Source organism: Notamacropus eugenii, chromosome 2 (assembly GCF_028372415.1).
Source record: "Notamacropus eugenii isolate mMacEug1 chromosome 2, mMacEug1.pri_v2, whole genome shotgun sequence".
NCBI classification, from domain to species: domain Eukaryota; kingdom Metazoa; phylum Chordata; class Mammalia; order Diprotodontia; family Macropodidae; genus Notamacropus; species Notamacropus eugenii.
Genome location: NC_092873.1, coordinates 39,661,231 through 39,680,637, shown reverse-complemented (window position 1 = coordinate 39,680,637; position 19,407 = coordinate 39,661,231). Strand labels below are relative to the sequence as shown.

Genomic DNA, 19,407 nt, shown 5'->3' with positions numbered 1-19,407 from the left:
TCTAGTCTCTTCCAGCTCTAAATCTAAGAGACTTATGTGACCCAGGGCCCCCAGCCAACTGTGAGGTTGGCTGACTCCAGAATCCGGCCTCTCTCTGTGATCAGACCGTGACTGCCCTGGACCTACAGCAGGTGCCCAGAGGGTCTCTGAGCCCAAGTTTATTCAGTTCAGAATCTCTTCAGGCAAGAGAATCTTTTTGAGTCGGTGACAGGTCTGTGAGAGATGTTGAGAGGAAGTGGTTCCTAGGCTTGATTTGTCACCATTCGGCCTTGTTAAGCTCCTGCTCTATCTATCCAGAGCCCTGTAGGAGATACAGAGTTCGGGTAAAACAGATCCCTGTCCTGAGGACCTCACAATCTAGGTGCTGGACTTTGGCCCACTGGGAAAGGTCTTGAAATGGGAGTTCCCTAAGTGCATGGTGGGTTTGGAAACTGACTGAAGAAAATCTATGATGTTCAAAGGCTAATTTCCTCCTTGAAGAGATTGTTGTGCTCTGAATGTCTGATTTGTTTGTGGATTGTGATGGAGGGCTAGGATTAGATAGGGTCTCTAAGATCCTTCCAGTTTGACATTCTGAGACTTCATTAGTCATGTAGAAGCCCATTTGGACTGTTCACTTCTCAAGGGGTCTAGTGACTCCTCCTAGTATTTACTGGCTGTACCACTGGCAAGTCAATTCACTTCTCCGAAGCTCAGTTCATCTGTAAAATGATGAGAATAGTTCTAGCAGTGCTTGCAGCATGGGTTTGTTGTAAGGATCACGTTGATAATGACTCTAAAGGGCCTCATGTGCTTTAAAGCCCTATGGAAAAATATGATGCAGTGGATAGAGCACCAGACTGGGAGTCAGGAAGATCTGAGTTCAAATCCAGTCTCAGACATTTATTAGCTTAGTGATTCTGGGCAAGTCACTTAACCTTGTTTACCTCAGTTTCCTCATCTGTAAAAATGAACTGAAAAAGGAAATGGCAAACCACTCCAATATTTTTGCCAAGAAAAACCCAAATGGAGTCATGAGGAGCTAGACCTGACTGAACCGCAACAACAAAATATTAGCTATTGTGTGATTATCAAAATTGGGGAAGAATATCCTGTAGGTAGAGACCAATTAACTGGAATTTGCTAGGACTAGCCAAATTTCAAGGAAAAAGTGACTAATTTAATGAGATTTTGCAAAGGAAATAGTTCCCAAGGTTGGAAAACACCAGAGTTCAAGCCTTCAGGGTAACCTTAGGAAAGTCACTTAGCCTCCAGGGCTCCAAACAGCTCTCAGACTCTAAATCACAGCGATAAGTGCTGAGGGTTACCACTGAAAGAGTTCTTCTCCTCCACTACACCAATAAAAAACTTCCCATTCAGTTCTTTTCCCTGTATTTGCAAAAAAGAATGCCCTTTGACCCAGACCACCTGTTGGGACTCCGAGCCTTAAAAGATGACCAGTGTACCTGTAAGATCACAACATCTGGTTTTTGGTTTTGCCTTGTTTTTCTTAATTTTGGCTAAATTGTCCAATTTGGGACACAGACTTGAAGGGACTTCAAAGCCCTACCTTCACTTTTTTGGAGGAGGAGATGAACCAGAGAGAAAAAAAAGATGTGACAGACATCACACTGCTAGTTGGTGGTAGGTAGACTTGGACCTAGAACCCAGGTATGAGGACTCTTGGTCTCTTCCCTTCTGATGGCCATGGCACTCTTAGGGTTCTTCAGGAAACTGGGGGAAGTGACATCCCCCAACCAAGTTTCTCCTTACTGTAGATGGAAAATTTAGATAAGAGATAATCCTTCCCAATCTCCGCTACACCCTAGCCAATCTGAAACTGTCTATTTAGATGGTTATTTCAGTCTTCCTCCAGAGGCCTTCCACACCACGCACTCTCAATGAGTTTAGGCCTGATTTCCTCTTCTGCCAATGTGATCTTGGAATCCTTAGCTTGAGTGAGGAGAAAACAAGGCAGGCAGGCTTGCTCTGGGGGTAACCAGCACCCAGTTCTCCTGTTGTCCCGTAGGAGAGCTAGTCTCTGGTTCATTAAGGAAGTCAAGTTTAAGAGGCTGAGGGCAGGAAAGTCCCTAGGAGGAGGGGAGTAGATACCTGGAAAAGGGTAGAGAGCATATCATTTGTAACCCTTGACCTTTAGCTGCTCAAAAAACATTTCCTGACAGCCCTGAGGGCTCTTGGCTGTGCTTTGTCCTAATCAGCAGAAATCTTGGGTGATGGGAGAGGCAGACCTTGTTCTCTGGACAGGTGGTTTATGCTAAGTCTGGGAGATGATACAAGATTAATGACCACTCTGAAAGAACCAAGACAGTGGGAAAATTCTTCTCCCTGACATTTCTTTTCCCTTTCCAGACCCTTCATACCTAGATTGGGTCTGAGACCTCAACTACCAGGTTTGGGTAGTGGTGTTTTTTAAGCACCAAATGGCAATACTAACTGTTACTATAACTAATACTAACTTATTTTGTCTAGTCTAGTCAACAAAACTGTAGTCAGGCCTGGTTGTTTCCCTACCCCACCCTCACCCTCACCCACATGGGTCAGGCAGATTCTTTTTAGTGACACCCTAGAACAGAAGTTCTTAATCCTTTTCATATGTGTCCTAGACACCTTTGGTTGATCTGTGAAGTCTCTGGACCCCTTCTCAGAAGCATGTTTTTGTATGCATAGGACTACAAAGAAAACCAATTAATGTTGAAAAACAGTCCTCGAGAATTTATCTTGGCTAAGAACCCAGCCAGTTTGTCTCTCTGTCCATTTTAAAGTTTTTTTCTGTTTAATTGGGGATCCTCCATCATTGGGAATTCCAGTAGACTGTAAGTTTCTTTAGGCCAGGGGCTGGGGTATTTGTTTTATGTCTGCTTAGCATGAAGTAGGTACAAGTGAAAGCTGGTGAAGTTGAATCAGTCGAATTGAATGGAATTTACCTGAAAGTGTGTTCTCACACTGGACGAATGGCTGACTATAGGCCTCTGAGATCCCTAAGCATGAGCTCCTTCAGAGCTATCTTCAGAAATTGGCTCCTTGGGAGACCTTTGCTCCTGTCTAAATTTTGGTCATGCTGATTCCGTGCTCCTAACCTGTTGATCCAGCATCTTCTTCTGGAATTCTTGCTGATTGTGGGCGGTTTATCTGAGTTGGTGCTCCTTATCAGCACTTCTGGGAGTTTGCTCTGACCTGTTGCTTTCAGGACGAGAAGTCATGGCAGGCCTCTGACTAAGATGGGGAGATTTATGGTTCAGATCTTTTGTGGAATAGGTTTAAAGTCTTCAAACTTGGCAGTGATAAAGAGGCAATTAGATGGAGAACTTTAGCTGACTCTAGAAGACTGGTTCTAAAAGAAAGCTGTGATGTGGCAGGCAATTTACAAGGGACAGAATGCAAATTTGTCAGCTTTCTTTTGCTTTCCTTTTAAGACCAGTTGGGAGACGTCGGCCTGAGCCTGTTAAGCTTTTTCTCCTTCTGTGAATGATCTTCAGAGCCTGGCCAGGCATGCATGGGGGCCTGAGCCAGGCTGAACTTTGTATTTGTTTTTACATTCAGCTTGGATGGCATCAATGCAGTGGCTACAATGGGTGAGGGGGATGTACCATGGCAGAGTCAGAGTCCCAGAGCTGGCAGGGATCACAGAGGCTAGCTAGCCCATCCTTCCCCCAGTTTTACACAGGTAGTCAGTGTCAAGGGACGATTTGTGGTGCAGTGGAAAGAGTGGGAGGTCCTGGGTTCAAATCCTGGATCAGCCACTTGCTTCATGAGTGACTGTGGTTAAGTCATAAAACCTCTCTGAACCTCTGGAGAATGAGGGGGTTGAGTCAGATCAAATCTAGAATTATGTAAGGCTTTGAGATTTACAAAGGGCTCTACAATGACGAGCTCATTTGATCCTCTAAGAGAGGTGCTGTTATTATCTCTATTTCATACATGTAGGTTCCAGAGGTTAAGTGATATGTCTAGGATCCCACAGCTAGTAAATGTCAGAGGCAGGATTTGAACTGGGGTCTTGCTGACCCTATCCCCTGTACCACCTAGCTACCCTTTAAGGTTCCTTCCACCTTTAAATCTATGACCCCTTCTTCCTGGGACTTGAGAGGGAAGAGGCAGAATCGGAGGAGCCAAGAGGGCAGCGCATGTCTGTGGTATCATGGTGTCCCTCAGACTCTTGACTCCCTGGTGACTCTGACTCCTTTTGCTTTGATGTAACTTTGGCAGAACACCACCGTGGGACCTCGGCCAGGGAGAATGGTGTTTCCATCCTGATTTGTCCTTTCCCCTGCACTGGAACCCAGGCTGGTCTCTTGTTATCTAGGTCCCAGAATCTTGGAAAGCAGTTTGAGGAGGGCCATGGTTCAGATGGGCACAAGACATAGCCTGGGTTGTGGTTGTGGTGGATACAGAGTTGTGTAAAACTTGATGCGTGCCCCCAAGACTTATTATTGTCTAGGGGAGGAGATGAGATGTGTACAGTCACACTTTAACATTTACAAAGCATTTTCATCCCCCAAATTCTGTCAGATAGCTCATTGTTAGAGGGAACTCTTGGGAGAGAAGACTCCCATGGCTGCGCCCTGCAGGCCCACACCTTCTATGACATGGGAGGGGAAGCCGAGGGAGACACCCTCCACATGGGCCAGTGGCAGGGCTTGAACCCAGCTTTTCCTAACCCCAAGGACAATTCTTTGGCCCTATCTGCCTCCCCTCCTTTGGAATCACGGGATGTGGGTCAAAACCTGGGCTCTGCCACTTATTCCCAGTGTGACCTTGGGTGGCTCCTTTCTTCATGGGGGAAGGGAGACTTCAGTTTCCTCAAGTGTAAAGTGATGGTGTTGGTGGCTAAACAGATGCTGATTTATGAGTGCCATGGAATGTTACCGTACCATAAAACCTGGGGAGATGGGCAATCTCAGTCCCCAAACTGGGCAGACTTCTAGAAGCAGATGCTGAACTAGGAAAACAACTAAGAGCGATACCATAGAGAAAAACAGCTTAGAAAGACCTGAGGACCCTGAGCCGTGACCACCTCTGGTACCAGAAACCTGGAGAGAAATCGGGGGCGGGGCAGGCCCATACCAGGGATGGAGCGCACTGGGGAATAGGTTTCCACTGACTGCGCAGAGTTGGTAGTAGTGTTTTTTTCCCCTTTTTATTGTTCATTTGTGATATGGAGTGTGTGTGTGTGTGTGTATGTGTGTGTGTGTGCATGTGTGCGTTTTGGGAAGGAGCAGCATGAGGGCATGTTCATTGGAAAAGGAAATAAATAAAATGAGTCTTCTTCCAGTTCTAAATCTGTGATCCTGTGAGTTTCCCATCCTTCTTCATCTTCAGTCCTTAATGTTCTTGGGGAGGGTTGGGGAGGGTGGGTTGGGCCTGTGGTTCTGTTGGCTTGGGAAACTCCTAGGGAGAAAGTTCCATTTCCCAAGTCAGGGTTTCCCCTGCTGTGCCATCCAGAGCCCTTGGGAGTGACTGCCTAGGAGGCTGAGAAAATAAGCACCCTACCTAGGGACACACAGCCAGACTGGATCTAGAACTCAGGGCCACCTGGCTCCTAGATCACTTTTGTCTCTGCTACACTATGCTGCCTCTCAGGCAGAGAGCACAGACTTACAGACTTACAGAGGAAGAAAGGTGTCTAAGGCCACAGAGCTGATGAACGTCAGAACTGGGGCTCAAACCCACATCCTCTGAGGTCTTAGGATGTTGTGGGGTGAGTGGTGGGGAGAGAGACAACATAGGAGACAAAGAAAGAGAAAGACTAGGAAATAGAGAATGAACAAAAGGAAGAGAAAGGGAAGGAGAGGGAGAAAGGAAAGAGAAAGGGAAGGGGGAGAGAGAGAGAAGAGGGAATGAAGAGAGAGGAAAGCAGGGAGAGAGGGCTGCCTAGGACACCGCAGGCAGGGACATGCAACAGAAAACTTGTTTCTAGATTCCCGTAAGCTCAGATCTTTTTGATGCCAGAACGCTCTCTGCCCCACCACCTAGGTATTTCCTTTTCTATAAGGGGAGTCTCTTACACGCTGGTGGAAGTGTGTGTTCTGCAGTGATGCCTCCATGTCAGGAGCAGTTGGCTGAGGCTTTGGAAGGGATACAGATGGGTGGGGGGGCGCTTTTCTGAGCTCTTCTGGGGCACCCAAATAACTCGTACAGGCTGGTGATGACCCATACTAGGTCACCTATGTCATGGGGACTGATCAGGGGATGCTGGGAGCTCTGAATCCTTCTCCCTGTCTCCCCATGCCTTCTGCTAGAATCTGTAGACTTTGCCATATGATGCTTTGGGGCACTCCCATTTTACGGGCACTCCCATCCTCCTAGGCCAGAGGTTCAGGACTCCTATCTGTCTACCCTTTCACTTTTGCTGTGATTTCCATGACTGTGCGTCACACATTTTATCTTTTTATTTTGTGGGTATGTGTGGGGGGGGTAGGACTCTACCAGGGGAAGTAGCTGCTGGGGCTGCTGAGTCGGCTTATTTGGTGACTTCATTAGAGTAGGAACTTGCAGTGTGGAAACTCCCTTGGCCAGTGCAGATTGGCCACTCTTGGGTGCCTGTGGACCCTTTGGCCATCCAGTGGAACCTCTGAACCCTTTCTTCTCAAAATAATGTTTTTTGATGCATAAAATAAAATACCTAGGATTACAAAAGAAACCAGTTATATTGAAATGCAGAGACCATAGTAACAAAGCAAAAAAGGTCACAGACCCAACGTTAAGAACTCTTTCTCTGGGCCTGGGGGATGAGCCAGGGAAGTGACTTGCCCAGGCTCACAGAGGCAGAAGCTTAGACCTGCCCTGAAGCCACTGTGCTGTCCCTTTGCTTTCCTTCCCCTGCCTCTCCTCTCACAACAGCTTCTGCCTCTCTCTTCTCCAAAGAGAGCCTGGAGGTCCTTGTTGGCCTGGATCTCAGAGAACCAGGCTTCTTCTGTTCTGTGGGTCTCTGGCCTACTGATCGTGCTCCTCTCCCAGAACCCCAAATGGGGAAACTAAGCCCTGGATGGCTCAGCCATCGTGTGGCTGCCCACTGGACAGAGAGGTGGGCTCCCCATCCCTGGGATAGAACCAGCTGCATAACAATGTGGGCACGTTGCCACCCTTCGGGGCAAGTGACATGTCCTTATTATGGTCTTTTCCCCTTACTGTCTCTGCCTGCCTTCACCCTCCATGACCCTGTCAGGCCCCCTCCCCCTATCAGCTGACTCCCCCTTGTTTTCCATGTCCCAGAAAGATTCTGTCTGCGTAGCATTGGTTCTCAGGGACTTTGTGGATGGCCTTGGGACATCTCCCTTCATGCCAAGCAGTATCAAGGGATTGTCCTTGCCCCCAAACAGTGATATTTACAGCAATTTGCCAGGCCCTATTCTTGGTACTTTCTCCTTGAGACAACACAAGAAGGGGGCTTGCTTACATCCATGCCCAGCTATGTGAGAGTGGCGAGGCCCTGTCTGGCTATGGGACCATCCTTTATTTCTCTGGTCTGTCTTCTCCTGTTTGTTCAGTGTCTGAGACTGACCTCTCCCCCACATCTCCTTTGGTGAACTGAGATGTTTCCTGTTGCCGGATAGGATGGACTGAGGATTTTAGAGAGTGGCAGGAGAGCCTGGGGTGAGATTGTCCAGGTTGAGCCCAGTCAGCAATATATTTTCGGAGCCTGGCATCCCGTGGGGGTGGGGGGTGGGGACAGAGCTATGTGGAAGCCAGACGGAGGGCCTGAAGCCTAAGCAAAGAGCCTCCTTTGTTCTAAGGACTTCCCAAGTTTAGTGGGCTCAGGAATCCCAGAGGGCCCTGATTTTTGTCATTGGCTTTTCATTTGGTGGAATTCAGGAAAGAGCTCTTTGATCTGTTGGGAGTCATGGGAGGCCCAGTGACAACTTGGGAGCTGGGGAGATCATTCATTCAGGGTAAGAAGGGACCTTAGAGGCAAATCTCCTCATTTTACATTTACCTTGAGCATAGGATTATTTCATTTTTGTACGTGTATCTCTAGTGCCTAGCCCATGTTAGGCACTGAATGAACACTTGTTAGTAAATTAGCTTGATCTGTCTATGGTCACACAGCTGATCAGTGTCTGAGGCAGGATTTTAACCTGGGTCTTCCGTAAGCCAAACCAAGTTCAGCCCTCTATTCACTATGCCCTGCTTCCTGGGTTAGTATCATTCCTTAAAACACTTCTTAGCTGTGTGACCCTGGGCAAGTCACTTAAGCTCTGAGCCTCAGCTTTCCTCATCTGTGAAATGGGGATAATAATAGCTGCTGGTGCCCAGGGTTGGCTGAGGCTCAGGTGAGGCAACATCTGTCCCCGGTTTTGCAGACCTTGGAGCCTTTCTAAGTGGGAGTGAGCCTTCCCCAGGGGAGCCCGGGCGGCATCTCTCATTCCCTAGCTGTTGACGGCTGTTGCATCTGGCACAAACATGCTTTCTTTGACTCTGCTATGGTGAAGTTCATCTGAACACAGCATTGTATTGTTTCCTCCTCCCTCCTCTGGGTCTGTGGGTAAACAGCCCTGTTTCTGCTTTTCCCTCACCCTGGTTCTACCAGTCCTCTTTCTGTTTCCCCTTCCCAGTGGAATCACAAGGAGAGGATGTGTTGGCTGTGTGGCCCTGGGTGACCCAGCCATGCTTTGCTGGCTGTGAGAAGGCAGAGGGTCCTTCACATCCTGTGGCCTTATCCCTTTGGCTTTCTGGTAGCACAACCAAAGCACACCAGGTGGGATTGCACAGTGGGCGGGGTGCTGTGGCTACATTCTTCTGGGTTATTTATGATGATCTTACCTTGTTTGCTGCCAACACAAGGTGTGGATTTCCAGGCATGTGATAGCACTCCCTACTTCCCTCGTGGCTCAGCACCAGCAGGTGAACCCCCTCCAGCTCCCCCCATCTCCAGGTGGATTGAAGGCAAATTGACTTGCCTAGAGTCACGCAGCTAGCAAGTGTCAATCAGTAGGATTTGAACCCAGGTTCTCTGACTCAGGCCTAGCGTTCTGCTAATTCTACCATGATCCTTCTGGATAGTGTCCTAACAGTTAGTGAAAAGAGCTGCCTTGGGAGTGAATTAGTGGCTTTGTGCCTCCTTCGGGGCCTAAAAGGGACCTCTTCGGCCATCTAGGGATAGCCACCCCCAGACAAGATTTCACTCTCAAACCTATCCTGCAGATGGTCGTCCTGGAATCTGAGACAGCTAGCTGGCACCATGATTGTTAGAGTGCTGGGTGTTGAGTTCCAGTGCTGCCTCAGACACTTGTTAGCTGTGTGTGACCCTGGGCAAGTCACCAGACCTCTATTGTGTCCTTGCTTCCTTCATGTGTAAAAGGAATTGAATTCAGAGGCCTCTGACGTCACATCCAGCTCTAAAGCCTATTACCTTTTGTCTGAAGACCTCCATTGACAGAGAATCTACCAACCAATTCCCTAGGCAGCTTTCCATTTGATAGCGAGTCATTAGGAGGTGCAGTGGAAAGAGTACTGAGTCCGAGCCAGAGAAGCAGGGTTTAAATCCTGCCGTTGACACTTGCTGTCTCTGGCCCCTGGCCAGTCACTGCCCCTCCCTAACCTCAGTTTTTACATCTGTAATATGAGAGAGTTGGACCCTGTGGGCCTCTGATATCCTTTCCAATTTTGAATTCATGATGGAGACTTGGTCCATTGGGGAGCTTGGAAGTCAGCCCCTTATAGAACTAGGCTTAGGGACATGAAGTGACATGTCCAAGGTGACAGGTAGTGAGCTGTTAGGAATAGAAGTCTGTCTTTATCCATCATTCTTGGAGACCAAGTAGAATAAGTCACTTGAACACCTGAACACCGTTGTCCTATCCCCTCCTAAAATGGCTCCAGGCCAGATGCCTTCAGTTCTTTCAGGAGGTCCTCATGTAGCATATTGGCGAGGTCTTTCACCAACCTGGCCTCCCTCCTCTGGGGCCCTTCCCCAGCCCTGGACCCACTATTGTACCCATCTGATAAGGGGGAAGGGGCAGCCCACCTGGCACCACCTCATCTGCCACTCAGTGATTGGCACCTCCAACTTCCCCTCATCACCCACCACCTGGTTGGAGTAGCAGAGTCTGTGGTGAAAAATGACAGAGACCTAGAATGCTGTGTGGAGTACTCCAGCACCCAACAAGCCAGCCCCCATCTAACTGGGGAGAGGAGCTGGCTTCTCTGCCTTCTTTGCCCATCTGTTCTCATGGTCCTGCCACTTTGGAGGGGGGGTGGGGAGAGAGAGGGAAGAGGAGGGGGAGAGATGGAGTGAGGGAAGGAGGAAGGAGAGAGAAAGAAAAGAAGAGAGGGACACAGGGAGAGAAAAAGGATGCCAGGAGGGAGGGGGGAGAGAGAGAGAAGCAGGGAGAGAGACAGAGACAGAATACAAACCATAGTGTATATTAACTAGGAGAGACCTTCAAGACGTCCTCAAGTCATCCAGGTGATCTGAGGAAATGAGGCCTCGGAGGTCGGGGCATCTACCCAACATCACATGGAGAATGGATGACAAGAGGCAGCATTTGGCTGTTCAGAAATCAGTCCAGCCCCCCTTACCCCCATTTAGTAAATAAATGTCATTGATATCTCTTGTCTTTACATCACCTTCTTATCCTCAGATCTTACGTTCCTTCAGCCCAGGGAGCCATCCCTTTTAACAGGGAATGAGAGAGAGGGCTCAGGAGGGGCCCACAAAGCTGTGTTCATGTGTTTAAGGAGAGGTGTGAGGAAGGAGTCTTTGTTCCCGTTTGCTTGCCCTCCTAGGACACCATTAGGAGCTGTGGATGGGACTGGCAGGAAAGCCAGTTTCTGCTAGATACAAGAAAAATGTTCCTGATAGCTTAGACTCCATATAAAGAGCCCAAGACATTGGCCCCAGGGCTGGAAGGGGGTTCAGAGGCCTCTGTTGATCCAGGAAGGGGGAGAGACTGATCCAAGGCCATGCAACCCCTCTGTGTCTCCTCATCCCTAGACCTCTGCTCATTCCTCTGTAGCCCAGCTCACTTGGCAGGCCCACCCTGTACAGCAATCTTGTCAGCACAGGGACTAAAACCAGGGCCTGCTTCCTTCCTGTTGTTGCTAGCATGGCAGTCTTGGTACTCAGGAAGAACTCTGTCTTTAAAAAACTAAATTTCTGTCATAATAGATTAGAGAAGAGTTCTTACCCTGGAGTCTATGGATAGATTTCAGGGGGACCCCTGAATTGTTTCTGTTTATTAATTTTGATAATCATTTCAGCATAATTGGTTTTCCTTGTAACCCTGCATATTTTATTTTACGTATTTAAAAACATCTGAGAAGTCCTGTTCTAGAGTGTGGTCTGGGGACCCCAGGGGTCTCCATGACCCTTTCAAGGGATCTGCAATGTCAAAATTATTCTTAAAAAAATAATAAAACATTTAAATTTCTAATAGGGAAGATATCTCTAGATATATCCCCTATAAACAAAAGCTTTTGGGATGGGAGCAGAGGGCTCCTCTCTAATGTTTAAGAGTGTATGTAAAGGGATCCTGAAACCAAAAAGTCTGAGAACCTCTGGCCTAGAGGCTGTTAGTTAGCCAACACAGAATCTGAAATGGCCTGCCAGGTCTAGACTGGATGTCACCATTTTGGAGAGCGGTGGGGCTCCAGTGGCTTGGCCACCAGTTAGGATGAGGTTTCTTTCTTGGAAAACCAGAGAAAGGAAGAGAACTTAGATTTCTTTACGTTAGCCTTGATGCTGGCTCCGCATCTTCACCTCTGGGAATTCTATCTGTTTCAGTTCCTTCTCAGCTTTTCCCTCAAACATGCCCTATTTTCTTTCTTCTCTGACTGATGGCTAAGCTGGGCTGGTTCTCCTGTATCTAGTTAATTGTTTATTTTCATTAATGAGCATCTTTTATACACATTTCCAATGTAATCTGTGGACCCAGATACTGTGGCTGGACCTGTCTCTAGGCTGGTATCTTGCCTAGTGCCTGCTGTCTCTGAGACCCGAGCCAGCACCACACCAATATAGTTTAATTAACCAGAGATTGGCAGAGCCTAGACTCCCCTCCTCCTTCCATGTTGGCAGCTTCTATTCAGGCATCTCTCAGCAGGGATCTTTCCAGGCTCTAGTTTTTGAAGGCCTGGTTCCCACCTGGATGCAGTGAAAGGAGGCAGCTTAAGCTGCTTTAGCTTAAGAACCTTTTTCTGCCCTTCCCTTAGCATCAAATCAGATGCAGAAGCATCTTGATATCAGATTCATATCAAAAGCAGTAAACTCCCTTCCTTCCCTCAAAGTGCCGAATTCGATATCTGTGGCCAGTACAGGAATCTGTTTTTGTCTGCCTGTCTCGGTGGGCTTTCAGGGAGCATAGGGGCAAGCTAGAGTAGCAGAAAGGGAAAAGAGAGTCATTGGGGCATCTTTAGAAAAAACATTCAGAGATAGCAGAAGACAGAAATGCCCCGACAAGCAGGGGAGCTCTCAAAGCTGCAAGGTGACCGTGTAGACTTAGAAAGAAAAGCCGCCAAGCCCCACGACAGCTGCAGCTTCCTGGACACTAATTCTAGGCCTGTGGACAGGTCTACTCCATTGGCTGTTTAAGATAGTTTCCATGGGCAGGTCGAACAGAGGGCCTGGCCTGGTGTGGCATGATGAGTCAGCATTCTGGTTAATAAGGAGTTCAGCTAAGTGTTCCCTTCACCTTAGGCCTCTCCTGTCTCCTTCTGTCTCTGGGCCTTGGTGCCTATGATCTTGGCAGGTGACAGTCCAGGGTTGTCATTGCATCGCTGGTGTGGCCAGCACCTCGAGCTCCATAGGGCCATGAACTGTGACCAGGTGTGTCACACAGGGACAGATCAGGCAACTGAGACAAATAGTAAGTGAAGGTCACCGAGGTGGGAACTTCCTTCCCCCTCTCTAAAGAAGGGGGGGGTGAGTTGCAAATGGAAATTCTGACACAAAGCACAAGATGCTCATCTTAGTTATGTCACAGTTATGACATGAAAGGGGTGAAGACAGCCATGGCAGAGCGGAAAACATCATCAGGAGGTTGGCTGCCAGGTGCACCCCTGTTCTGAGGTTCAGCCAAACATGTACCGGGAATGGTAGACTGGCCCTTTTATAAATACTCTCCCTTTTAAGAAGGGGGCACTCCAGGGAAGAGCTCTTCTTCCCCCCACCCCTGCTTCTTCCCCCTTCCCCATTCTACCCCATCCCTCCCCTACCTTTTCACCCCCAAGGCAGCTGGGCCTTTGCTTTCTGCATTTATGATGGCCAGGATTCTCCAAACTCCATCTAAGGCCTGACCCTTGGGCAGTTGATCCCTGCATTATTTTGGGTTGGGTCACTGACCTTGGTATGTGACCTATCCTGCATTGATGGAATTGAAGGTAGTGAGATAAGGCCCTTTTGACTTAGGTATTTTGTCCAGGATTGATCTTGTCTCTTTTACCTCTGTTGGTCTGGACTAATCCAGGCTGGGCTGAGCTGGGTTGACCTGCTTTCTCCCATTGGTGTGGGAATGTGGGGGAGGGGTCCTATCTGGTGCTGGGGTCCAAGGACTCTGGCAAAGCTGGGATTGGGAAACCCATTAGGTTGGGTTACTGTACAGGGTCAAGGTAATTCCAAGGGTTCTGGGCCAAACCTGCTGCCCTGGGCCTGTCATAAAGTGAATTTCACCTTTGAGAGGGCAAAGTGCCAACAGTGAAGCCTGAAGAGTGTTGAGATTGGGGGTGGCCTAGAGCCAGTCCAGATGCCTCAGAGCTGCCCTGAAGCACTGGATGAAGGCTCAGGAGGCTCCCAGAGCTACTGTGGCATCAGGTGGACAATGAAATCATGAAAATAAGGGAAGAGAGCATTTCTTGGGCCCTTCCTGTGTGCAAAGCCCCAAGCTGAGCCTTAGGGATAGAAGGAGAACAGGAAGACAGTTTGCTTCCTGGAAAGCTTCCATCCCAACCTTCAGGGAGGATGTCAAATGGAAACATCCCATGGTCAAAGCAGAGGGCAGTTCTCCTTCTTGATTGTCAGGTCCATGGATAAAGTCATAGCGGTTCCTGATATTGAACCCTTTGACAGCGCCAAGGACTTTGGGGGCACAAAGCTTCCTTTCTGGGTCTTCATTACTGTGGCTACAGCATCTGCAGGGGCAGGTGCCAGACTGCATTTCAGGATGATGGCTCCTAGCTCTATGCTGGAAGCACAGCTATTCCCCAAGGTCTTGGGTTCAGGGTCCCAGGCCATCCCCATCAGGGTTTGAGGGGAGGGAGATGGTCATCAGCATGCTGCCTCCTGTGTGCCCCTCAGGGTGCCTAGTGGTTTTAGCAAGGCTGGCCAGCCTGTCTGCCCTGTGAGTGGCAGTTGGAGGGGATAACTGGCCCCTTCTCCATGAAATTTGCTTCTCCAATGCCTTGACACCCTTTCAGCTAGGAATAAGTGTCCCACTGAGCCCTTCGTCATCATCACATCATCATCGTGTTTGGGTTTCTCTCCCTTCCATCTTGCAGGAAACGTCACCAACTCCTCCGACCAGGCACAAGACTCAGAGCAGGAACAGGTGAGCTGGATGAACAGCTGGCTCAGTTGTAAGGCCCAGGATGAAATGCTGAACTTGGCTTTCACAGTGGGCTCCTTCCTGCTTAGTGCCATCACTCTGCCCCTGGGCATCGTCATGGACAAATATGGCCCTCGCAAGTTGCGTTTGCTTGGCAGGTAAGTATGAAGGACTTCTGAATAGAGGCTGTCCAGTGAGCCCCAAGCCAGTTATCTGGCTCTGGGGCTGACCTTCCTTGCCCTGGACTTCAGAGTTAAGCTTTGTGAAACTTGCTGGGGAAACCCAGAGGGGGCTCTGGTATATCCCTGGTAAATCCCATTACCTGGAGTAAGCATGCCACTCCTGAGGAGGAAGAAGCTGTGCCCTACCCCATGGGCTATCTCAGTCAGTCACCAGGTACTTTGTTTAGCCCTTGTGATGTGTGTCCAGCAATGTGTGGCCTGGCAATTTAGCAGGAGACTAGAGGTGACAAAGAAGAGAATGGGGAACACTATGCTTGCCTTCAAGGAACCAGGAGTTTGCCTTGGGGCCAAGGTCAAAGGATCAGGGTTCAAACCCTACCTGTCCCACCTGTGTAACCATGGACAAGTTTCCTCATTCCCTGGGCCTCAGATTCCTCATCTGTTAAACAAGGGAAGGGGGGAGAGGGCTGGACCACATGACCTTTAGGGTCTTTGCTAGTTCTCTGTCAATGATATGCCGAGTCTAGTAGGCTTCCATTTGGGGCCCCATGGCCAGGTTTATCAAACAGTCTCTCCCCAAAGGAGGAGCCTTCTTGAGTACTTCCTTTGAAAGTTTTTATTGTAAAGGACAATGGGTGCTATGTATCCAATGAAATAAAGAAGTGCTAGAGCAAGGGTGGGGAACCTGTGGCCTCGAGGCCACATGTGACCCTCTAGGTCCCCAAGGGTGACCCTTGGACCGAACAGGCCACGCTTGAGGCTGCAGGTTCCCTTCCCCTGGAGCGTCTCTTGAGTAATATCTGAAATGTAAAATAATGCTGCTAGTATGAGGTTAAAATGTTACATGTTAGTTTAAAAAAAAAACCAATTGTTTCACATGAAACCCTCCTTTTTGTGTTCTGTATATTGAGAAGTTCGTGTTTACTGACGCTGAAGTTGGCGATAAAAAAAAGAATTTAAAAAATTGAATATTTGAAGCCTCACGTACACTTTTTTATATATATTAGCTCATTGATGACGATAGTAACTCGATTCCTCCAGGGTGTCCCCAAAGCCAAAAGCTTAAAACTGCACCAAGATTTTGGGGACATGCGGTATCTACAGTGCTTAAGAGTACCTTTCTCACAAAAATGCTGTGAGAATTGAAAAACTGCATTTTACAGATGAGAAAACGGAGGGTCAGAGAAAGGAAGGGACTTGCCTAGGGGCACCCAGCTAGTGAAAGTCAGAGGCAGACTTCATACTCTGTTGTCCAGGCTGGGCATGGGCAGTCTTTCTGTTCTGGCATCATGTTGCCTCTAGATTAGAAGAAGTGATGTGGTTTCAAGTTTTTCCAAGCCCATGAGGGGCTGCCATCTCTGTGGTGTCTCTGATTCCGGTGTAACATTTAGTGCCAGTGGTAGGAAGCCTGAGAGTTGTGATCTTTCCCATTCACTGCCCCCCGCCCTGGCCTAGAAGGATCTCGATGATAATGACTGATGGTTCCCATTTCTTTCAGTGCCTGCTTTGCTGTTTCTTGCTTGATGATCGCCTATGGAGCCAGTAACCCAAACTGTGAGTATTCGGGGCAAGAGGGAGAAGTCGGGCATGTCATCTGGCACACTGCCACTGTACAAAGATGGGTGCTGAGGCCTGGGAGGGACTTGGGGGTCAAAGGGTGGAGATAGTAGGAATTTTCCCTGTTGGTTATTGCATGTAGGCAGGAGAACAGGCCACCAACCCAGAAAAACCACAGGGAAGGTAGCAAGGTGTATGGAACTTAGCTTCAATGGCATTGCTCAACCAATGCCCTGGTCACCCCTGGGATATCAAGTGGAGAATGGTACCCATCCAGTTGCATCAGGGACAGAGTTCTTGTAGCACATACCAGGTCAGTCCTCCAGAAAGCATCCAGAAGCGCCCTGAGATCACTGGTCTTCCCACCTCTCCAAATCCTCCTTGGAGGAGCTGATGCCTTTTGAAATCCTGAACACCTCCTTTGTGCCAAGCACTGTGCTGGGAAACAAGGGCATCGTAAAGAAACAACCCCAGCCTCAGGGAGCATATATTCTCTATAGGGAGAGATTCAATCAACAGGCATTTATTAAGCACCTACTGTATGTGGCACTGTCCTAAGTTCAAGGATATAAAGCCAGGGCCTGCCCTCAAAGAGCTTCTGTTCTAACCAGGGGAGACCACATACTACCTATGTGTATAGAGATACCTCTCTCCTGCAAAGAACACAACTCCAGTGGGCTGGCCACGTTGTTCGAATGCCAAATGTATGCTTGCCTAAAAGACTTTCATGGGGAATTCACACAAGGCAAGTGCTCACCTGTTGGGCAGAAAAAACAATACAAGGACACTCTCAAGGTTTCTCTCAACTTCAGAATTGATTGTGTGACATAGGAGATGTTGGCACGGGACTGCCTAGCATGGTGTGCCCACATCAGAGAAGGTGCTGTGCTCTATGAGCAAAGCAGAATTGAAGCAGTTCAAAGGAAATGTAGGATATGCAAATTTAGAGAATCCACCTCAAATGCTCACTCGAACTCTTTGTGTTTGACCTGTGGGAGAACATTCCAAGCTCATATGGGTCTGATCAACCATGGTAGGTCACATCGAAATTCAACTCTTGCACGGTGATGTCATTTCGGTCCTCATCAAGAAAGAAGGATAACCACCAACCAGCATAGATGCCTACAGATACAATGCAGGGTAGCTTGAGGGGCCAATGTTTGACTGAAGGCTTGAATGATAGATGGGATTCTAAAGGTCTGAGGGAGGCAGGACAGATTCTGAACTTCTCCAGACCTTGGTTTGGCATTTGGGGGCATGTATATTTCAGTTAGAGTTGAGTGGATGGAGCTTTCACTTCTGAGACATTGCTAAGGGCAGAAAGAGAGAGGAATCTGTGTTCTGAGGAGAGAGACTTTGTATTCCTCTTTCCCAGCCTCCTCTCATATTGACTGCTTGGGAATCAAAGAAGGAATGGAGGAAGGAGGGCAGTGTGGGCTTCCTCCCTCCCCATTGGGTGGGCCCTTGTTTTGGCTTCCTCCCCTCCCATAGATGTTCTTACTTTCCCCCACAGCCCTCTCTGTGCTCATCTTCATCTCTCTGGCTCTGAACGGCTTTGGCGGGATGTGTATGACCTTCACATCACTGACGGTAAGATTGCTTCTGTTTGTGCATCACCTTTGTTTCCGCTGAACATTTCAGTAAAACTCACTGGGACATCGATTGGGTGGGTCTGCCCTGTCCTGCAGCCCACCCATCTCTACCAGGAAGGGAGGGAGGCATATTTTCTCTTCAGTCTGGGCCTGAGCTGGGTCATTACAGTTACCCAGCAGGCATTTGTATTTACATTGTTGCAGTCATGTACATCGCCTCCTGGTTCTTCTTGCTTCACTCTGTGTCTGCTCCCATAGGTCTTCTGAAACTTCTCGCGCTCATCCTAGTCATTGCTTAGTAATATTCCATTGCATTTCTCTACCACAGTTCATCCAACCATTCACTCATCAATAGGCACCTGCTTTGTTTCCAGTTGCTCTTGGTGTCCGTGTGCTTTCTGTAGATGTTTTCCCCTTCTCAGTGCTCTCGATGATTTTGCTGACAGGACACTGGAGAGATCTGGGTTTGAGGTCTGCCTTAGATACTTAGTAATGTGTGACTCTTGACAAATCACTCAACCTCCGGGGGCCTCAGTTTTCTCATCCACAAAATGGGGGTTGAATTTCCAGCCCTATGTCTGTCTATGATTTGTAAAGCAAACTAGCAGGAAGTTGGCATGGAGAGCGTCTCACCTGCTTAGTCCTAGTGGCAAATCCAAGGGAGGAGTTTGCATCCGAAGAGAGGAAGATGTCTGTGGCCCTCTGGATGCAGGGAGGAACCTAGGTTTGAATGCTGGCTCTGCTATTTCCTGCATGCTGACTGTGATGGTGGTTAAATCACTCCCCGTCTCTGGGCTGCAATTCCCTTTTCTGTAACATCAGGGGATCACATTAGATACCCTCTGAAGTCCCTGCTGGCTTGAAGCCAAGTTCCTTCCACTTGGACTAAGGGAGTTCGCTTATCCTTGGCTCAGGGCTTGTTAGAGATGGTCTTCAGCCTTTTGGTCATATGGCATCAGGACAGAAAATCTGTCTTCTCCTTTTTCCTTCTCTGTGTCTGACAACCATGACCATGATATTCAGGAGACATGACTAGCAGCACAGCCTAAAAAAAGACCTTGGCTGGAACCTCCCCACACCCTCTTGTTATGAAACTAAGAGGGAAGACTTAGGTAAGAGAGGACCTGTTTTATTTCCAAGTTGGCACCACCTACTCTGGGGCAGTGAGGGGTGGAGAGCAGCTTTCCGGATGCTGAGCTTGTCCTTAATCCTTCACAGGAACACCAGGTTATGATGGAAATAGATTTCTGTTCCTGGAAGAGGCAGGTTTGAAAAATGAAGCCCAGGAGAAAGTGTATTAAGAAAGAGGAAAAGAGAACAGGACCATGTGGTAGGGGGCCAGAGAAAACCTTTCTTGTTCAGCAGTTTAGGCAACTCTAGGATTCAGAAAATGATAAGGACAATGAGATTAGACAGAAAACTAAAGAATTTCTCTGTTTTTAAAGTATGTATCAATACCTTGCCTTTTTATATCACCTTCATTTCTAAACATAGCTTCCCCATCTCCCTTACCCACAAAAGACAAAAGGAAAAAAGGGGGGAACAGTTGAACAAAACACAGCTAAGTATGTGTGTGTGTGTGTGTGTGTGTGTGTGTGT

The 19,407-nt window shown here is 48.3% G+C and overlaps 1 protein-coding gene across 5 annotated transcripts in view; it reads left to right on the top strand.

The window, feature by feature from the left end:
• Nucleotides 1-19,407, top strand: part of SLC43A2 (solute carrier family 43 member 2) — a 50,011-nt gene that overhangs the window by 2,832 nt on the left and 27,772 nt on the right. For all 5 annotated transcript variants that reach the window (XM_072639933.1, XM_072639935.1, XM_072639934.1 and 2 more), the window contains exons 3-5: nucleotides 14,431-14,635; nucleotides 16,158-16,213; nucleotides 17,730-17,806. In XM_072639933.1, the coding sequence (XP_072496034.1) occupies nucleotides 14,431-14,635; nucleotides 16,158-16,213; nucleotides 17,730-17,806 (338 nt within the window). The remainder of the gene's footprint in view (nucleotides 1-14,430; nucleotides 14,636-16,157; nucleotides 16,214-17,729; nucleotides 17,807-19,407) is intronic.